This window comes from Argiope bruennichi, chromosome 7 (assembly GCF_947563725.1).
Source record: "Argiope bruennichi chromosome 7, qqArgBrue1.1, whole genome shotgun sequence".
In the NCBI taxonomy this organism is placed as follows: Eukaryota; Metazoa; Arthropoda; class Arachnida; order Araneae; family Araneidae; genus Argiope; species Argiope bruennichi.
Window position 1 is genome coordinate 7,382,178 of NC_079157.1, and position 15,075 is coordinate 7,397,252.

At 29.4% G+C, this 15,075-nt stretch overlaps 2 protein-coding genes across 5 annotated transcripts in view; both read left to right on the top strand.

Moving 5' to 3' along the window:
• LOC129976741 (organic cation transporter-like protein) overlaps nucleotides 1-8,258 on the top strand; it is a 53,082-nt gene extending 44,824 nt beyond the window's left edge. For 2 of the 4 annotated variants that reach the window (XM_056090466.1, XM_056090464.1), the window contains exons 10-12: nucleotides 2,828-3,009; nucleotides 6,130-6,269; nucleotides 7,389-8,252. In XM_056090466.1, the coding sequence (XP_055946441.1) occupies nucleotides 2,828-3,009; nucleotides 6,130-6,269; nucleotides 7,389-7,425 (359 nt within the window). In that variant the 3' untranslated portion in view covers nucleotides 7,426-8,252. Of the gene's footprint in view, nucleotides 1-2,827; nucleotides 3,010-6,129; nucleotides 6,270-7,388 lie in introns of all 4 variants that reach the window. The other 2 variants (XM_056090465.1, XM_056090467.1) reach the window with 2 other exon arrangements.
• Nucleotides 8,259-14,425: 6,167 nt separating this feature from the next.
• Nucleotides 14,426-15,075, top strand: part of LOC129975761 (organic cation transporter protein-like) — a 48,340-nt gene continuing 47,690 nt past the window's right edge. Inside the window, exon 1 of the mRNA XM_056088962.1 lies at nucleotides 14,426-14,947. The gene's annotated coding sequence lies outside the window, so the exon portion shown is untranslated. The remainder of the gene's footprint in view (nucleotides 14,948-15,075) is intronic.

Consider the following 15,075-nt stretch of genomic DNA (forward strand, 5'->3'; position numbering starts at 1 on the left):
TTAATGGCATCCAGACCAGATGTAGCGTCGCCCGTTTTCTCACACATAGTTAAGTGCATATGAACCTCCATATGTAGATCCTTTTCACTATTAGAGCATTGTCTGGTCATTTGTTATTATTCAAGTGTGGGAATACAGATATGTATCTCGTCATTTCAAATAGATCCATTATGTTTTCAAGGGAGAGGAAGGTCCAAACATCCAGCTGCTAAACTTTTTTCCTTTATGAAAGGAAACTCCTCAAGTATCGATTAATCATCAGCAATCGTCATTAAGTGCCAAGCCCAGGTGCACTACAGCCGGCGTTAGCTGCGACTTGATTGTAATTGACATATGCTCAAGAGTCGGTCGGCCACAAAGATGGTTCTTGAATAGGCACACTCTCGGTCGGGTTTAAACTAATGAGTATGCATTGCTGAGCAGTTATTGGATGATAGCAACTCAATTTCACCAATGAGGAAACCGAAGGGAAATATCTGATGAAACTAAAATTCGGCTGAAAATAAAATGAGGTTTTTTTCCAAAGAAGAGAAGGAAAAAGGCTTCGAATTGAAATTCGGTGAGATGTTGGAGTGCGGAAAGGTCATTTCTGATTATCTGAGAAGCTCTATGTGATTCGGACTTCTGTGTTAGGATCACCCGATAAATATCGGTGGATTTCTGAAAGCCGTCCTGGTGCCGTTTAGAGCTAACAACCTGATAATGGTTTTGTGGTGACCTATTCGCCGAACTTAATCTATTTCGTGATTGAATTATTATCTGATTTTTGTAAATAATATTAACCTAAATGAGAACAAGTTGTTGTTTGTAAATATATACGCCTGTAAATAAAAGAATTATTTTGTTTCGCTACTCTCTTATTTGATCGGTTTTGATCAAGATATTGCAGCCTGATGACAGATCATCTATGACGAATTTTTTACCATTTTTAAATATTTTATTCCAATCAAATACTGCTGCTTTTGATAAACAGTCGTCTTCAAAAGGTCTTTGAAACACATCAAGTGATTTTGTGGAAGAAATTTCACCAAGAATGCAAAATTCAATGTACATTCAGTGCTGTATAAAACTTGCAATTTCAGAAAATTAACAAAGTGAAAATTCTTATATCAAAAGAAAATTTATAAATTAAGTAAGTATATTCGTTTTCAAACCATAAAATGAAATAAGTTTTTGACTATTTTAAGACATTTATAGAAATCGTAAAAACGATTGATAAAAATTTGCACATGATATCTACTATGCATGTATTTTAAAGGAAGCTTTACAAATACTTTTTACTTAAATAGTGTACCTTACATGTAATAAAAATATATTCAATTGCTTATTTTTAAAAAATGCATATTAAGTAATTTGAATAATCATCCTAAATAAACTTTCCAAACAGAACGGCTATTATGAACGTTTAAGAATTTTCGCATCTATTTCGTCATTTTTTAAAAATGAAATTCTTTTTTTAATTGATATTACTTGATAATCAGGGCTGGATTTCCCTGATGCTTCAATATTAATACGATTTGATTAAACGTTTAATATGCAAAAGAAAAAGTGAAATAGATTTTATAATTAATGGCATGAAATATGTAATTACTGACAGAATTCCGTTAATTTATAAAAGCAATTAATCAATATCAGAAAATGATTTATTTTCTCAAAATTGGTATACTTTTGTGTTTGAGACATATATTTTTATGACATAAAGAATGATATCATGTTTCGGGAAGAATTACATTACTCTATTTTATATAATTAACATTGAGCAATAAGTCTGAAATTTTAGGTCTTAAAGAAAATATTTTAAAATTCTTAATGCTAAATATATGATGATTATTATTACTTAAACTAATCATATCTTTAGTTTAACTGAAAACGTGACATAGTTTTTCATTTACTAATACAGTCTTAAAATAACTTTCCCTGTTTGGCGGCTTCTACAGCTCAAACGAATGAAGGAAATGAAACCACATTTCATATACAGACTGCGGAAGGCATGGAAAATTAAATTCTGCAGAAAAAAAAGTTAGTACTAAAAGTTGGCGATAGGAGAAATATTGGCGTTGCTGTCACGTACGAACGAGGAAATTTGCATATCTGGATGGATTATGTAAAATTCCTAGTACGTGCGTGACAGCAGCGCCATACATCTCTTGTAAAAAGGGAAGAGCAAACGACCTGTTAGCAGTTCGTTCTTGACTGTTAATGTGTTCTTGTCTGTTTTTCATGATCGACTATTGATGTGTACTTAATATGGGACCTTACCTCAACATGCTTTACTGATAAAACTGTTCTGAACTAGACAGTGTAATGCCGTGGCTGCTCTTTAGCAAACCTGCATGTCTTGAAACAGAACATAAGACGGTTTCTTGTGAACATCGAAACTGACAGTTTATACGGAGCAGTGGAGAAGGTCATGCACCGTGTGTAATTTGTTGTAAACAGGGAAGGTCAGAATATTGAAAATGTTGCACTGCGTCCAAGGGATTTTAATTTTGATGAATAAAACAATATTTACTGTGATTTTCATGAATTTATTCATAACTTTACCAGTATTTAGAGCCAGTATTTCTGCTATCGGCAACATTAGGGACTAATTTTTTTTTCTTGCGGAATTCATCTCTCCATGCCTTCCACAGTCTGCTTATGAAATGTGGTTTCATTTCGTTCATGCGTTTCAGCTGCAGATGCCACCAAACAGGGAAAGTTATTTTATAGTCACCCTGCATATTATTGTTATTTTAAATCTTTAAATGGTTAACATCTAGTTTTTTAATATACATCTTAACGGACAAATATATTCATTTAGATATGAATACGTTCCATATTTCAGACCCATGGTGGATACGGACATCTGTGTCTTTGCTTGGAATTTGCAGCATCTCAGGTACTTTCGGCATAATAGGTTTATTTACTGCTGAGATTTTTCCTACATTATTGCGAAATATCGGCGTTGGATCCGCTTCGACTGTTGCTCGATTTGCAGCCAGTATGGCTCCTTTCGTCAGAGAACTTGTGAGTACATAATTGAATACTTTGTAATCAAACTGCATCAAATTAATCATCAGAATTACATCAAATTAATTACCATAATTACATCAAATTAATCATCAGAATTACATCAAATTAATCATCAGAATTACATCAAATTAATCATCAGAATTACATCAAATTAATCATTAGAATTGCATCAAAATTATTTTTTGTATGAAGTATACTTTGTATAATGAATTTAATTTGGCCATGCTTAACAAATGATATTTTTTGCGCTATATGTATTTTATGCGCTATTTTTGCGCTATGCACATGTTCTTTCTGAGAGCACATGATCTACTTTCCTCAAGTACGGTTATTAAATATGTTTCTTTTCATGTGTAGGGTTATTACATATTTATTGCTTGAATTAGCAGATTTAATTCAATAATATATTATTTTACAATTTTGTACAGACCGTCAAAAATAAACCAACATTATTTGTTTTTCAAAATTACATTAAAATCAAAATTTAAGCAGTCCTTAGTGACTTTGAAGTCCCTTTTTAAAGTAACGCTTAGAGTTGTTTTGGAATGGACTCCGCAGTTTCGAACCATGGTTAGACGCCAAGAGCGACGCATGAGTTGACAGATCTCTCTTTCCAAGTTTCCATAACACACCAGCGGATGGATATTTATCCCCGACAGATTTAACGTATGCTAAACTCACTGACACGGCGGTTCTTTAGTAGAATCGGGTAACCGAAACCATATCAATTGGTCACCTCGGCCCCTTGCTATTCGGGAAAAATCATCTTTAAACCATTGGCTACGGAATTTTGATAAAATTTTTCCATTTGTAACAAATTTTAATTTGGCTATAAGTGGAGTAATCCATAAAAGGCTTATTGATGAATAAAATTTTACAAATTTATTACTATAAAAACGAATAATGTTATTTATTCATTTTTTAATTTTATTAACGAATCAAATCTATCATCCGTAATTTTGGCAAAACGATTAAATGACGATATGTAGCCGTCTAACGTACCCGACGGATTCAGACAGTATCAAATTTTAGTTCACTGAAGAAGTCTCCTTCGCATAAAAATGGCAATATCCAAATTGAAAATAAGATTCATTTTCTTCAAATTAAATGAACTCGAATGTATGTAAAATTTTGCTATTTCAAAGAAACTAGTGATGAATGAATTACAACTGAAATTTAGGATTCTGATTATTACATAGATGTTGCCATTTTCTACATGATCGTTTGACATCTCAGAACTAAATGGATTGAATGTTGCCATTTCTCTACACAAAATTAATCAGTCTTATAATTTTTAACCCCCAATTCTTGTATATAAATAAATTTATTTCATGCATTTCGGAAACTACTCTAACAATTTACATCAAATTTTATATTTATATAAAGTTTTGCTTTTTAAGCTCATCTATGTACTCGTATATAAGTGTCTTTTCAGAAAAAACGCCATTTACACACAAATTTTTTTTTATAACTAAATATTGACATTTGGCTATACATAGCCTGCATAAATGTATCAGAAATAGAGAAGTGATTAAGGCTTCGAACACCCGTGCATCTTTCTCATGTTCGATCCTGCTTTTACAATTCAATTTGATTTCACTTGTAACTTTAAACGAGCCAAAGATGAGGATTTTATTTACATAATGACAAAAAAAAAAAAAAAAAAAACTGCCGAGCGAGCTTGGTTTTCCAGATACTTAAATAATTTCTCCTTAGTATCAAATTGTCACATAATGCAATAATTCTTTTATTTTAATTAATTACCAATTTGTACTTTAAAAATTATTGCATAGAAACACATAAAAGTTTTGATACCAATAGAAAGAACAATAACTGAAACCTTATGGAAAAACTCAACCATTTTTGTTCAATAATTCCTTAAATATATAGCGAAATTCTAAAACCTTCAGGATAGATAAGTGCGTCTAAAATTGAACAGGTAATATAATGGATCTTTCAATATACAAGCAATGAACTATCAATATAGCATTTTTCTTTTCAAAATCATTTTAATGCAAAAAGCAGAGAAGAATCGAACAATCGATTCAATAAATAGATTCTATTTTACTAGAAATGAAATAAAATTGCTTTTATGCATAGTGATTAGAGTCATAGAAAGTATTGGGAAACCATATGATTATGGATTTTCTTAAATCATCTATCAAAATCAAATAATATTAATAATAATAATCTTATCAAAATAATAATAATTAAGAGGAATTTCCAAACGACGTTTAGGGGGTGAAAATCGCAAAAATATAGGGAGTTGGAGAACTGTTGGAAACTGTAAAAAATACAATAACAAATGGTGTTTCAAATATGAATTTTTTTTAAGTGAAAGCACATTCTTAAAGGCTGTTTTTCCATGTAAGTAACATGCCGATTTGATGAACCAGGGGGTCGTAAATTATTGAAAACGAAAAAGTAGTTTAGAACCTTTATCTTCAAAAATATTTAAACTTTAAAAAAAATAAAAGATTGAAAGTATGAAGGATTTTATACTCTTTAATTTGATATAAGTCTGTAGTGTGAAAACGGAGAAGGCCTCGTATTAACACACTTTTAGTTTCCGATTGCTGTTTCGACAGTTTAATTCTTTTTTTTTTTTTTTTTTTTTTTTTTACAAGGCGAGGGGATGTAGCTCTTTATGTTAAGAAACAGGTAGAAATGAATATTAAACGCCATTAAAAGAAGCATAATGTTTGTATTTTTAGGTTGAATAAAATTTGAGAGTCAATGAAAGCTTAGAAATGAGGAATAATGCTGAAAACATTTTAAATTAGCGTCATTAATTTCATGTTTTTTTTACAAAATATAACTATTGAACTTATTTATTTTAGTATTTTTAGACTCGATGAAATAATTCATTTAGTTTTACATTAGCATTTATATTTTATCATAGGAACAAACGAGTCCTCCTGTACAGGTTCGTTTTGGAATCATCGGTAATGTAAAGGCCATTTTAATGTGCCTTCGACCAAAAAATATTTCGAATTCATTGCTATCTGTTGTTTATGACGTAAAACTATGGAAAATTCTTTGATAAATTTAGCATTTCACGAATTGCCGAGAAAATTCCAGTAGCATTATATTAATATTTATAATCTTTCTCAGGAAAGAGCTACTCATCCTGTAGTTCCACAGATTCTTTATGGAGTCGTCTGTATTATAAGTGCTGGATTATCGCTTCTTCTACCCGAGACGATGAACTGCAGCATTCCGGACACTATTAAAGAAGCTGCTAAAATTAGCAGGTAAGCAACAAAAAAGAACATCGCGATAAACAGATGTCAACGGCAATTCTTTTTTTCCCTACCTTTATTTCTTTTTTACTTTGTCGTATACGAAATATAATAAAAGTATTGCAATCGTTAAAAAATTCAAACTCGAGATTTTGACCAATTCCTACGTTTTTGACCTCTATGAGTTCGTAATACACATTTTTGCGAAAATGCCTGTTTGTCTGTTTGACGGTAACAAAGGTAACACAAAAATGCTTTGATCAAAATTGATGAAATCGTCTGTGGTGAATAGCTTATAAGCCAGTTAACAGCTACGCTGCACGAGCAATTGCTTTTGTATTGTGGTCATGTTACTGGGCTGTGTACCACAAGGTCGTAGGTTCTATCCTCTCCCATACCAATCCGCTACGAAATTTCGGTTGTTAAATCAAATTTGAAAATTTCTTTTAAATTTTGAATAAAATCGATTCAGAGGAAGTCTATCCGCCCGACTGTTCGAATATAAGCAACGCAATAACTTCAAAACAATGGAAGCTAGATGTATAAAATTCGACGAACAATTTTAGTATCTGTATTGTAGATACTTATAAAATTTTAAGCCAAACTCAACTAGGGATTGAAAGTTTGTCGGTCTGTACTTACCGAAAAATGTAAATACGAAAATCAAAAACGCAGTGGCTTAAATATGTCAAATTTGGTATGTAATTTTGTAACTACTATTATAGTGTTGTTTGAGATTTATATTTCAATCCGTTTTGAAAACATTCTAAACTTCGCCGCTAATAATATGAAAAAATTAAACTTAAGTGGTTAGTCCACCAATAGACAAACTTAAGTTGTTGTCTTTTATCAAGAGCTCCATTTGGGAATTGCCACTCTTATGATTTAAAATAAACTTTCAATTTTTTTAATTTAATAAAAAATATTTTTTCTTATTATTCAATCTTTACTTATTAAATGTTTCTTTTCTGTCATATTCTTGGCTGTTCTGAATTCAATCAGTATGTTAAAAGCCCCTTAGTATGTAAAAGTGCATTTTTTTTTTAAATTTTTAAAAGTGCTTATGATATTTATTAAAAATACTATATAAGAATAACAAGTGAAATAATATCATTTTCATTTTATTTCTAGGAAGAACAGTAATAATATACAGAGAAGAAATAAATAATATGAAAGGAATCTAAGTGAAAGTTAAAAAGCGGAAGCGGTTACTGTAAATATAATTCTGAAGAAGAAAAATAGATTCACGACATAATATAATACTTATTGGTTAAACAGGAATTCTCTAATTTCAGTAATTACGTTATAACAACTCATGCTTGTTAATTGTCAACTCAAAACTTCATTTTAAATTTTGGATTTTGTTCCATTATCTTAGAAATATATATGTAGTTATTTTTTTTATTTAAATTCCAAGCTATTTGAACCCATTTCGAATTTAATTATAGTATATTCTGAGTGTATTTTTATGGAAATTCAAAATTTATTAGTTTTATATTCCGATAAAAGAAATATGAAAATGAGAGTAAAGCATATTAAATTAATTACTAATTGTACTAGCGTAAAAGTACTCTCGAAAATGAATTTAAAATATAATATATAAAAAAGAATTTTTGTTTGTTTTTATTTTATGCGCTGCCGAATCGTTCATCCGATTGCAATAAAACTATGCTAATTTATTGCTTTGAGCCAAGAAAATCTATGCATCTCACATGGCCTGTTCTCTGTTGGATGCTCAAGTGTTAAACAGCCAAGAAATAGATTTGTTTTTGATGAAGACGGGAAAACAAACATATATTGTCTACTCTAAAGTATACTAGAATAATAAAATAAAAAAAATAGAATATACATTATTTGTACTTCTTCTTTATATATTATTTAATTTCAATGAAAGTATTAATTTCCGATCAGAAAACCAATATAAATCTTTCTAGCATTCCTAATTAAACAAGATAGCTATTTCAAATTTCAAACGATATTTCCAAAATTATTTCTTCTGCGGGTACCAGTTATAATATAAAATACAAATTAGTTTTAATATAAAATAGTTTATAATATAAAATTAGTTATAATAGTACACACACACACACTTTTAATATAAGTAGAGATATTAATTAACGTTATTATAAAGACATAAATTAAACAAAGTCGTCAATGATGTATTTAATACTTTGCCAGCATGTGTCTGGTGTTAAGTATTCATCATTTTATACTTTGCAGACCAGTTTTCGGCATTTTATAGAATGCCAGATTTTGAGCTTTGTCTGTAACATATAAAGTACCAATTTTCGTCTATGTCAGATAAAAAAAATTAATTTTGCGCGAAACAGCTATTAAGAATGTAAGGAAGCGGTGGTCTGGAGATTTTTTTTTATCAGTTAAGCATTTTGAATTTAACAATAAGCAATAAGCATTTTGAATTTCTTAACATTTATAAAATGTTTGATTTAATTACATTATAAATACATAACATAAAATGGAAAGCTAATTCGAAAGAAATAGGAAAAAATTTGTATATATATTTTTTTCAAAACGGAAGCATCTTTATGAAACATAAACAGAAAAGTGCTATGGTCATAGAATGACTTTTACATATGAGATTCCTTGCCATCCCCAACTCAATGAAAATATATGAATTCGGAATAAAATCTTTTTACTGAAAAAATTACTGATATACTTAGATTTTTCATTACTGTTTCATATGTAATATCCAAGGCAGGATTAAAGTTGGCACCCCACAAGGCAGTGCTCTCAGCCCCTTACTTTATTGCATTATAACGTCGATTTCCCTAAAACGGTCAACATCGTGAACTATCTCTTCGCGGATGACATGACAGTCATTGACAACGGTATAATCCCGAAGTACGTTGCCCACGAATTTCAAGGCCCATTAATCCAAATTGAAGTTTGGTGCACACATTGGCGTGTATCTGTCAATATTGAGAAACCTCATGCTATCCTGTTCAGCGAAATTCGCGCAAAGAAATTGAGTAAGAACCTAATATTCTTCAAATATGAATTAAATTGGGATACGGAAGTTCTCCAATGTCACCTTGAGACACTACGTAAAATAAAACGCTTACAAATTTTAGGCCAAGCTTCATGAAATTATTCCACTTATTGAACACAAACCCCTGCTCTTTCTTCATAATAAAGCCATCCTATATAAACAAGTAATTAGAACGCACACCTCTTAGACCTAAGTCCTGGCAGCAAAAACGCATCGAAATCGTATTCAAATACTGCAAAGCAAGGTACTGCGAATGATTATTAATGCACCTTGGTACGTCAAGAATGATGCCATTCGCAATTGTCTCAAAATCGAAGACTTCGAAATGTATATTGCAAAGCTTTCCCTAAAATTTTTTTCTTGAACATCCTCAACTCAATAACAGACGTATTACAATCATTGCGATAGCAAATACAAATATTCTTATGTCACTACAAAATGGAATTTGCCACTCAAGCTACCATAATACTAAAACTAAAAAGAACTCTGGTTCTCGAGCAATTTTCTTCTGATCTCGTCTCATTCTTTTTCATAAACTTCATTCCACCCACCTCATGCGGTAATTTAACCAAATCAGAAGCGCAAAAATCAATTTCCCCAAAATATTTTCCACTAAAGTTCCACAAAATCTCAGACAGAGTAGATGTTCACACGCAATGGCAGTCAATTATAGATCTAATTTGAGATAGGATGCTACATATATCCATGAAGTAGGCAGATTGCGACAACAGGGGTGCAAGTAACTTTCTTAAAATTCTCACTTTTTCTATTCAGTTATCATACGCTAACAATTTAACGTAATTTTTTAAAATTAAAAATTAAATTTTAAATAATGCATAAATTTAATGCAGTTTGACTCTTTTGGCGAATTTGGACGCAAAAGACTCCTAAAATGTAATGTTTACATAATTTTTTGCTCCCGAATAAAATATTTCTTTTTGACACGCGTTCGTTTTTTGAAGACAGAGAAATTGAGATTTACATTACTATAACTCTCATCTGTCCAAATAATACTTATTACAAATAAAATAGGTTATTTCGGAGGCATGAAATTGTACAATCTGTGTAGTAAAATGCGAAAAAACAATTTTGTTTATAAAAATAATATTCATTGTTTAAACGTTGAAATTTGTTTATATTTTCAAATTAAAAAAAATATTCAAATTAAAAATTGAATATTTTTTTAATTTTCAAATTAAAAACTGCATATTTTGCATACATTTAAAAAAAAAAATCAAAGTCTCATTTAATCTGAAATTTACAAATTACGAAATTCACAAAATTTATTTTGAAATTACCAAACAACAAGAAAGTTCTTAAAAAATGGTATAATTAGTTAACAAAACAAATTTTTAACTAACAAGCAACAAACTAACAAAACACTAACAAATTGTTAACAAACAAAACATTAACAAATTGTTAACTAACTAACAACAAACTAACAAAACACTAACAAATTGTTAACTAACTAACAACAAACTAACAAAACACTAACAAATTGTTAACTAACTAACAAAACACTAACAATTTTTAACTAACTAACAAATTGTTAATTGTTGTGAAAGTGTTAACAAATCTTAAATGTATTTATATTTTCTCAGATGAATTCATGATATTGCTTATTAAGGAGATTTCCATTCTTCGAGAAACTAAATTTTTTAGCTGCTTAAATCTAACTATGGAAATAATTTTACTATTTTCATGAACATTTAAAACTGCTGCTATCTTGTTATTCATTTGAAAGTCATTGACAACCTGATAAGTGCTTGTACAGAATATCAAGCTCTCATAAATAAACATTTTGCTTTAAATTCAATCGTAAATTGTAAACATTTCATGCTTTGGAATATTGGGCTTTCTTGAAAGTCAATAGTTTTCTGTCTTCTAACAATGCAATAAATATTTTTTTTGTCAATTTCTATATTAATAAATTTACTCTTAAATTTTTGTTTGTTTGGAATAGTTCATTATATAGCATTGCTCATTTTCCTTTTTATTTTGATTACCACAATTTAAAACTGGAATAAACGAATTTATAAAGATAATGTTATATGAAGAGAATAGTGAAGCTCTAGAAAATCATAAACAAGTCGGTACAAGGAAATAAGAGTTTCTTAAATTAGATGAAATTTCAGGCATGCATTTGATAAATTGGTTCCTGTTTTTCATGGCATTAACTTTGTCTGTGAAGTACAGAATAACTTGCTACTTTGATAGGAAACAACTATTTTATTGTGCAATGAGCTTTAAATGAGTGAAAGAATAAATGATTTCCGACAAGAATAATTGATTTATTTCCTTTTCTATTCTAAAAAACATTAAGAAACTTATTTCGGAAACAAGTAAGATTATTATTCGTAATATGCAGCCTATAATTCTTCCAATTCAATTTCGGTATGGTTTAAAAAATATTTACAAATAATCCCAGGAAAATAAAATTTCATAACTTTATTTTATATTCATCATTTTAGCAACTCAATGCAATTTCCTTCAGCTTGATTCAATTTCCATTTTGGAATTAGAAGAAACTAATTTTGCAAATATTAACCATGTCTCAACAACCATCATGATATTTGAGTCGGTACATCAATTTTCAAACTTCTATATAAAAAAAGTTGGAGAATGTTGGTTTCAAATGACAACAGAGCACCACTCTCTGTCTTACCTTGGAAATAAAACCACCAAAAAATTAAATTAATGTCAAAAATTTGATAAAAAATCTTCAGACCACCGCTTTCTTAAATTCTTAATATAGCTGCTTTGCGCAATATTAATTTTTTTTTCTGACTTAGACGAAAATTGGTACTTTATATGCTACAGATAAAGCTCAAAATCCGGCATTCTATAAAATGACGAAAAGTGGTCGGCAAAGTATAAAATGATGAATATTACATACCAGACATATGCTGGCAAAGTATTAAATACATCATTGATGACTTTGTTTAATTTATGTCTCTAAAATAGCGTTAATTAATATATATTAAAAGTGTGTGTGTGTGTGTGTGTGTGTGTGTGTGTGTGTGTGTGTGTGTGTGTGTGTGTGTGTGTGTGTGTGTGTGTGTGTGTGTGTGTGTGTGTGTGTGTGTGTGTGTGTGTGTGTGTGTGTGTGTGTGTGTGTGTGTGTGTGTGTGTGTGTGTTAGCGCTCTACAGGTCAGATAAGTTGTTACATTTTGAAGTTTCTGGAGATTATTTTCGGAAGTATCATAACGCAAAATTCATATTTAAATCATCTTAAAATTCAAAAAATTTTCTTTTCAATAAAAATTGAAAAGATATTACTTTGAATTATCTTTTACCTATTATTTATTCAAACATTTTTTTTTTTTTCAATTCTTAATCAATTTTTTTAAAAAAATATTTTATGCATATTTTTTAACAAAATATATCACACAAAATGAAAATAAAATTTTAAGTGCACGAGTTCGTTATGTTTGCTTCAAAAAAAAACTTATCAATGTATTTCCAATTCATCTACAAAAGCTCAATTTTAAAGATTAAATTAATTCACATTGCAAACTAAAATCAGAAAAAATGTGATTTTTAGCGTACATCTGTATAAAATAAAATAATTCTGTAATATTTTATTTCCTTTAAAAATAAATGGAAGGGAAAAAATGCTGTGACTTTTAATTATTTAAATAATTAATTCAATAATTCTACGTTATTTTAGGTAAACTTTGTTTAATATATGTAGGACTCGGTGGGAAAAAATGCCCTTTCAATCCCATTTGGATCAGTGTCTAGGGTACTTGAAGAAAAAGAAGAAGTAACGTTTAAAGAAAACAGATAATTTATTTACAGTCAACAAAATTAAAAGGACATTAACAATTAGGACGGGAAAGGTTATTTACATATTTACATTAAAGGTTATTTACATTACATAAAAATTTAGATGGCACCAAGGGCGAAGCCTAATAAGATGTCTGCTCATAGCAAAACTATGTGATGCCGTTACGTATTAAATACTCATCGTTATCACCGAAACGAAGAACCCTCTCTCCTTCCCTTCTCTCGAATGCTAACCGCTCGCTTTTCTAAAACTTACGGTCATATGACTTTGGATTTGTAGAACCCATGGCGCCATCTATTACAATAAAACTAAATTGAACTGGGTATAACAGTGGAATGGTACAGGCCACTAATTAAATCTCTACATATATACAGGAACCAATTTCTAAACCGCTTGTAATAAGCATACAAATCTAATAAAAAATGATGTAAATGAAGAAAATAATTATATTTTATATAATTTTAGTCAATAAATGTTTAGGTGAATTGCAAAATTTTAAAAAATTTTGCAGACCCTTGGCCTTATGAATATTATTAAATGAGATATTCTTGAGATGTTAATACCTTACCTTTATTATTATTATTATTATTAACCTTTATTATTACTAACTTATTATAACTTTATGATATTAATCTTTGCGACAAAAAACTGATTTGAGTTATGAAAATCTAAATATCACAATTTTATAAAAATTGTCGAATTCAGATATCTCCATTGACCGTTTCAAAGGAAATACACCTATTAATGCTAGAGGTTTCTACAAAGTTGATAGGCTTAAAATAATAAAATTGTTGATTATCCTAAAATAATAATATTGAAAGCTGCACAACTTAAACAGATTTGGACGCAGACGACTGAATCGCATTTTGATTTTATAGAGCATTTATTGATTAAAACGATGATTTACGTTACTTAAATCTTGTTGAAATTAAAATTGAATTTTATAATAAATCAAAGAAGTATTTATCTAATAATACCTTGAGATATTGTATAAATTATGAAAAATATTATATAATTCACATAAGACTTTAAAACTTAAGTATTCTCTTTGCTGTACCCATATTTCTTTTAAATGTTTAGTTTCAGAAAATAAGTTTTTGTATTAATTAAAATATAATCACTTTCCTGCTTGAAAAATGCACAACTTTGCAAAATCTTTTATTTGATTTTTTAATCTGAAAATATTAGTATTGCATTATTAAAAGCTATATTTTGATTCACGTAATTTATTTTGTAGCATTTTGAGATTTAGGCTCACTTCAGTTGCTTTATCTCAAATTATCCGCTGTTTTATTGCAAGAAATTTTTAAGCACTTTCGGATTTGAGTTCTTTTTTTTTTAAAGCAAACGGTGAAAATGTTGGGTAAAACAATGAAAGACAGAAAAGATGAACAAATGTAACAGTGAATATGACGAATAAATTTCATGATGATGATTCATTTCTTTCTTGCTTCGACTGAGTAGTCAGAAAATAAACAATAAAGTATACCTTTCAGTTCACTGCCAATTATAAGTAAATATTTTTAAAAATAAATAATAAAAAGTTGAAAAGACAAAACTCTAATCGGAAAATATTTTAACATAATAAAAATGCTTTTTTACAGATTAATTTAAACGCTCTGAGATTTTTATTTAATTCGTAACTCTCATCCTAGCGTTAAAAATATATTTGTTCCATGCCGTATATGCAAAGCTGAGTTTTCAATTAATGGCAATTGCATTGCCCTTACATCGCCCCATTTCCACTTTGTCGCATATTTTTCCCACGTGCTTCCTGGTCGCTTAAACTTCACCCCAACGGCTATCGCGGAAACCAATGCGAATAGTTGGACGGCTTTTCCAAGAGTGGAGACGAGTCTTCAAAAATATTTATCAAGTATAAATAAAAGGTGAGTTGGAACAGTTACTCTAAAATATTAGATTTTTGTTATTTTAATGAACTATTAATTTGCTTAGTTTGATATTAAGTTCGATTTTGAACAATTCAACAAACTATGAATATGTTTGATAATGTTAA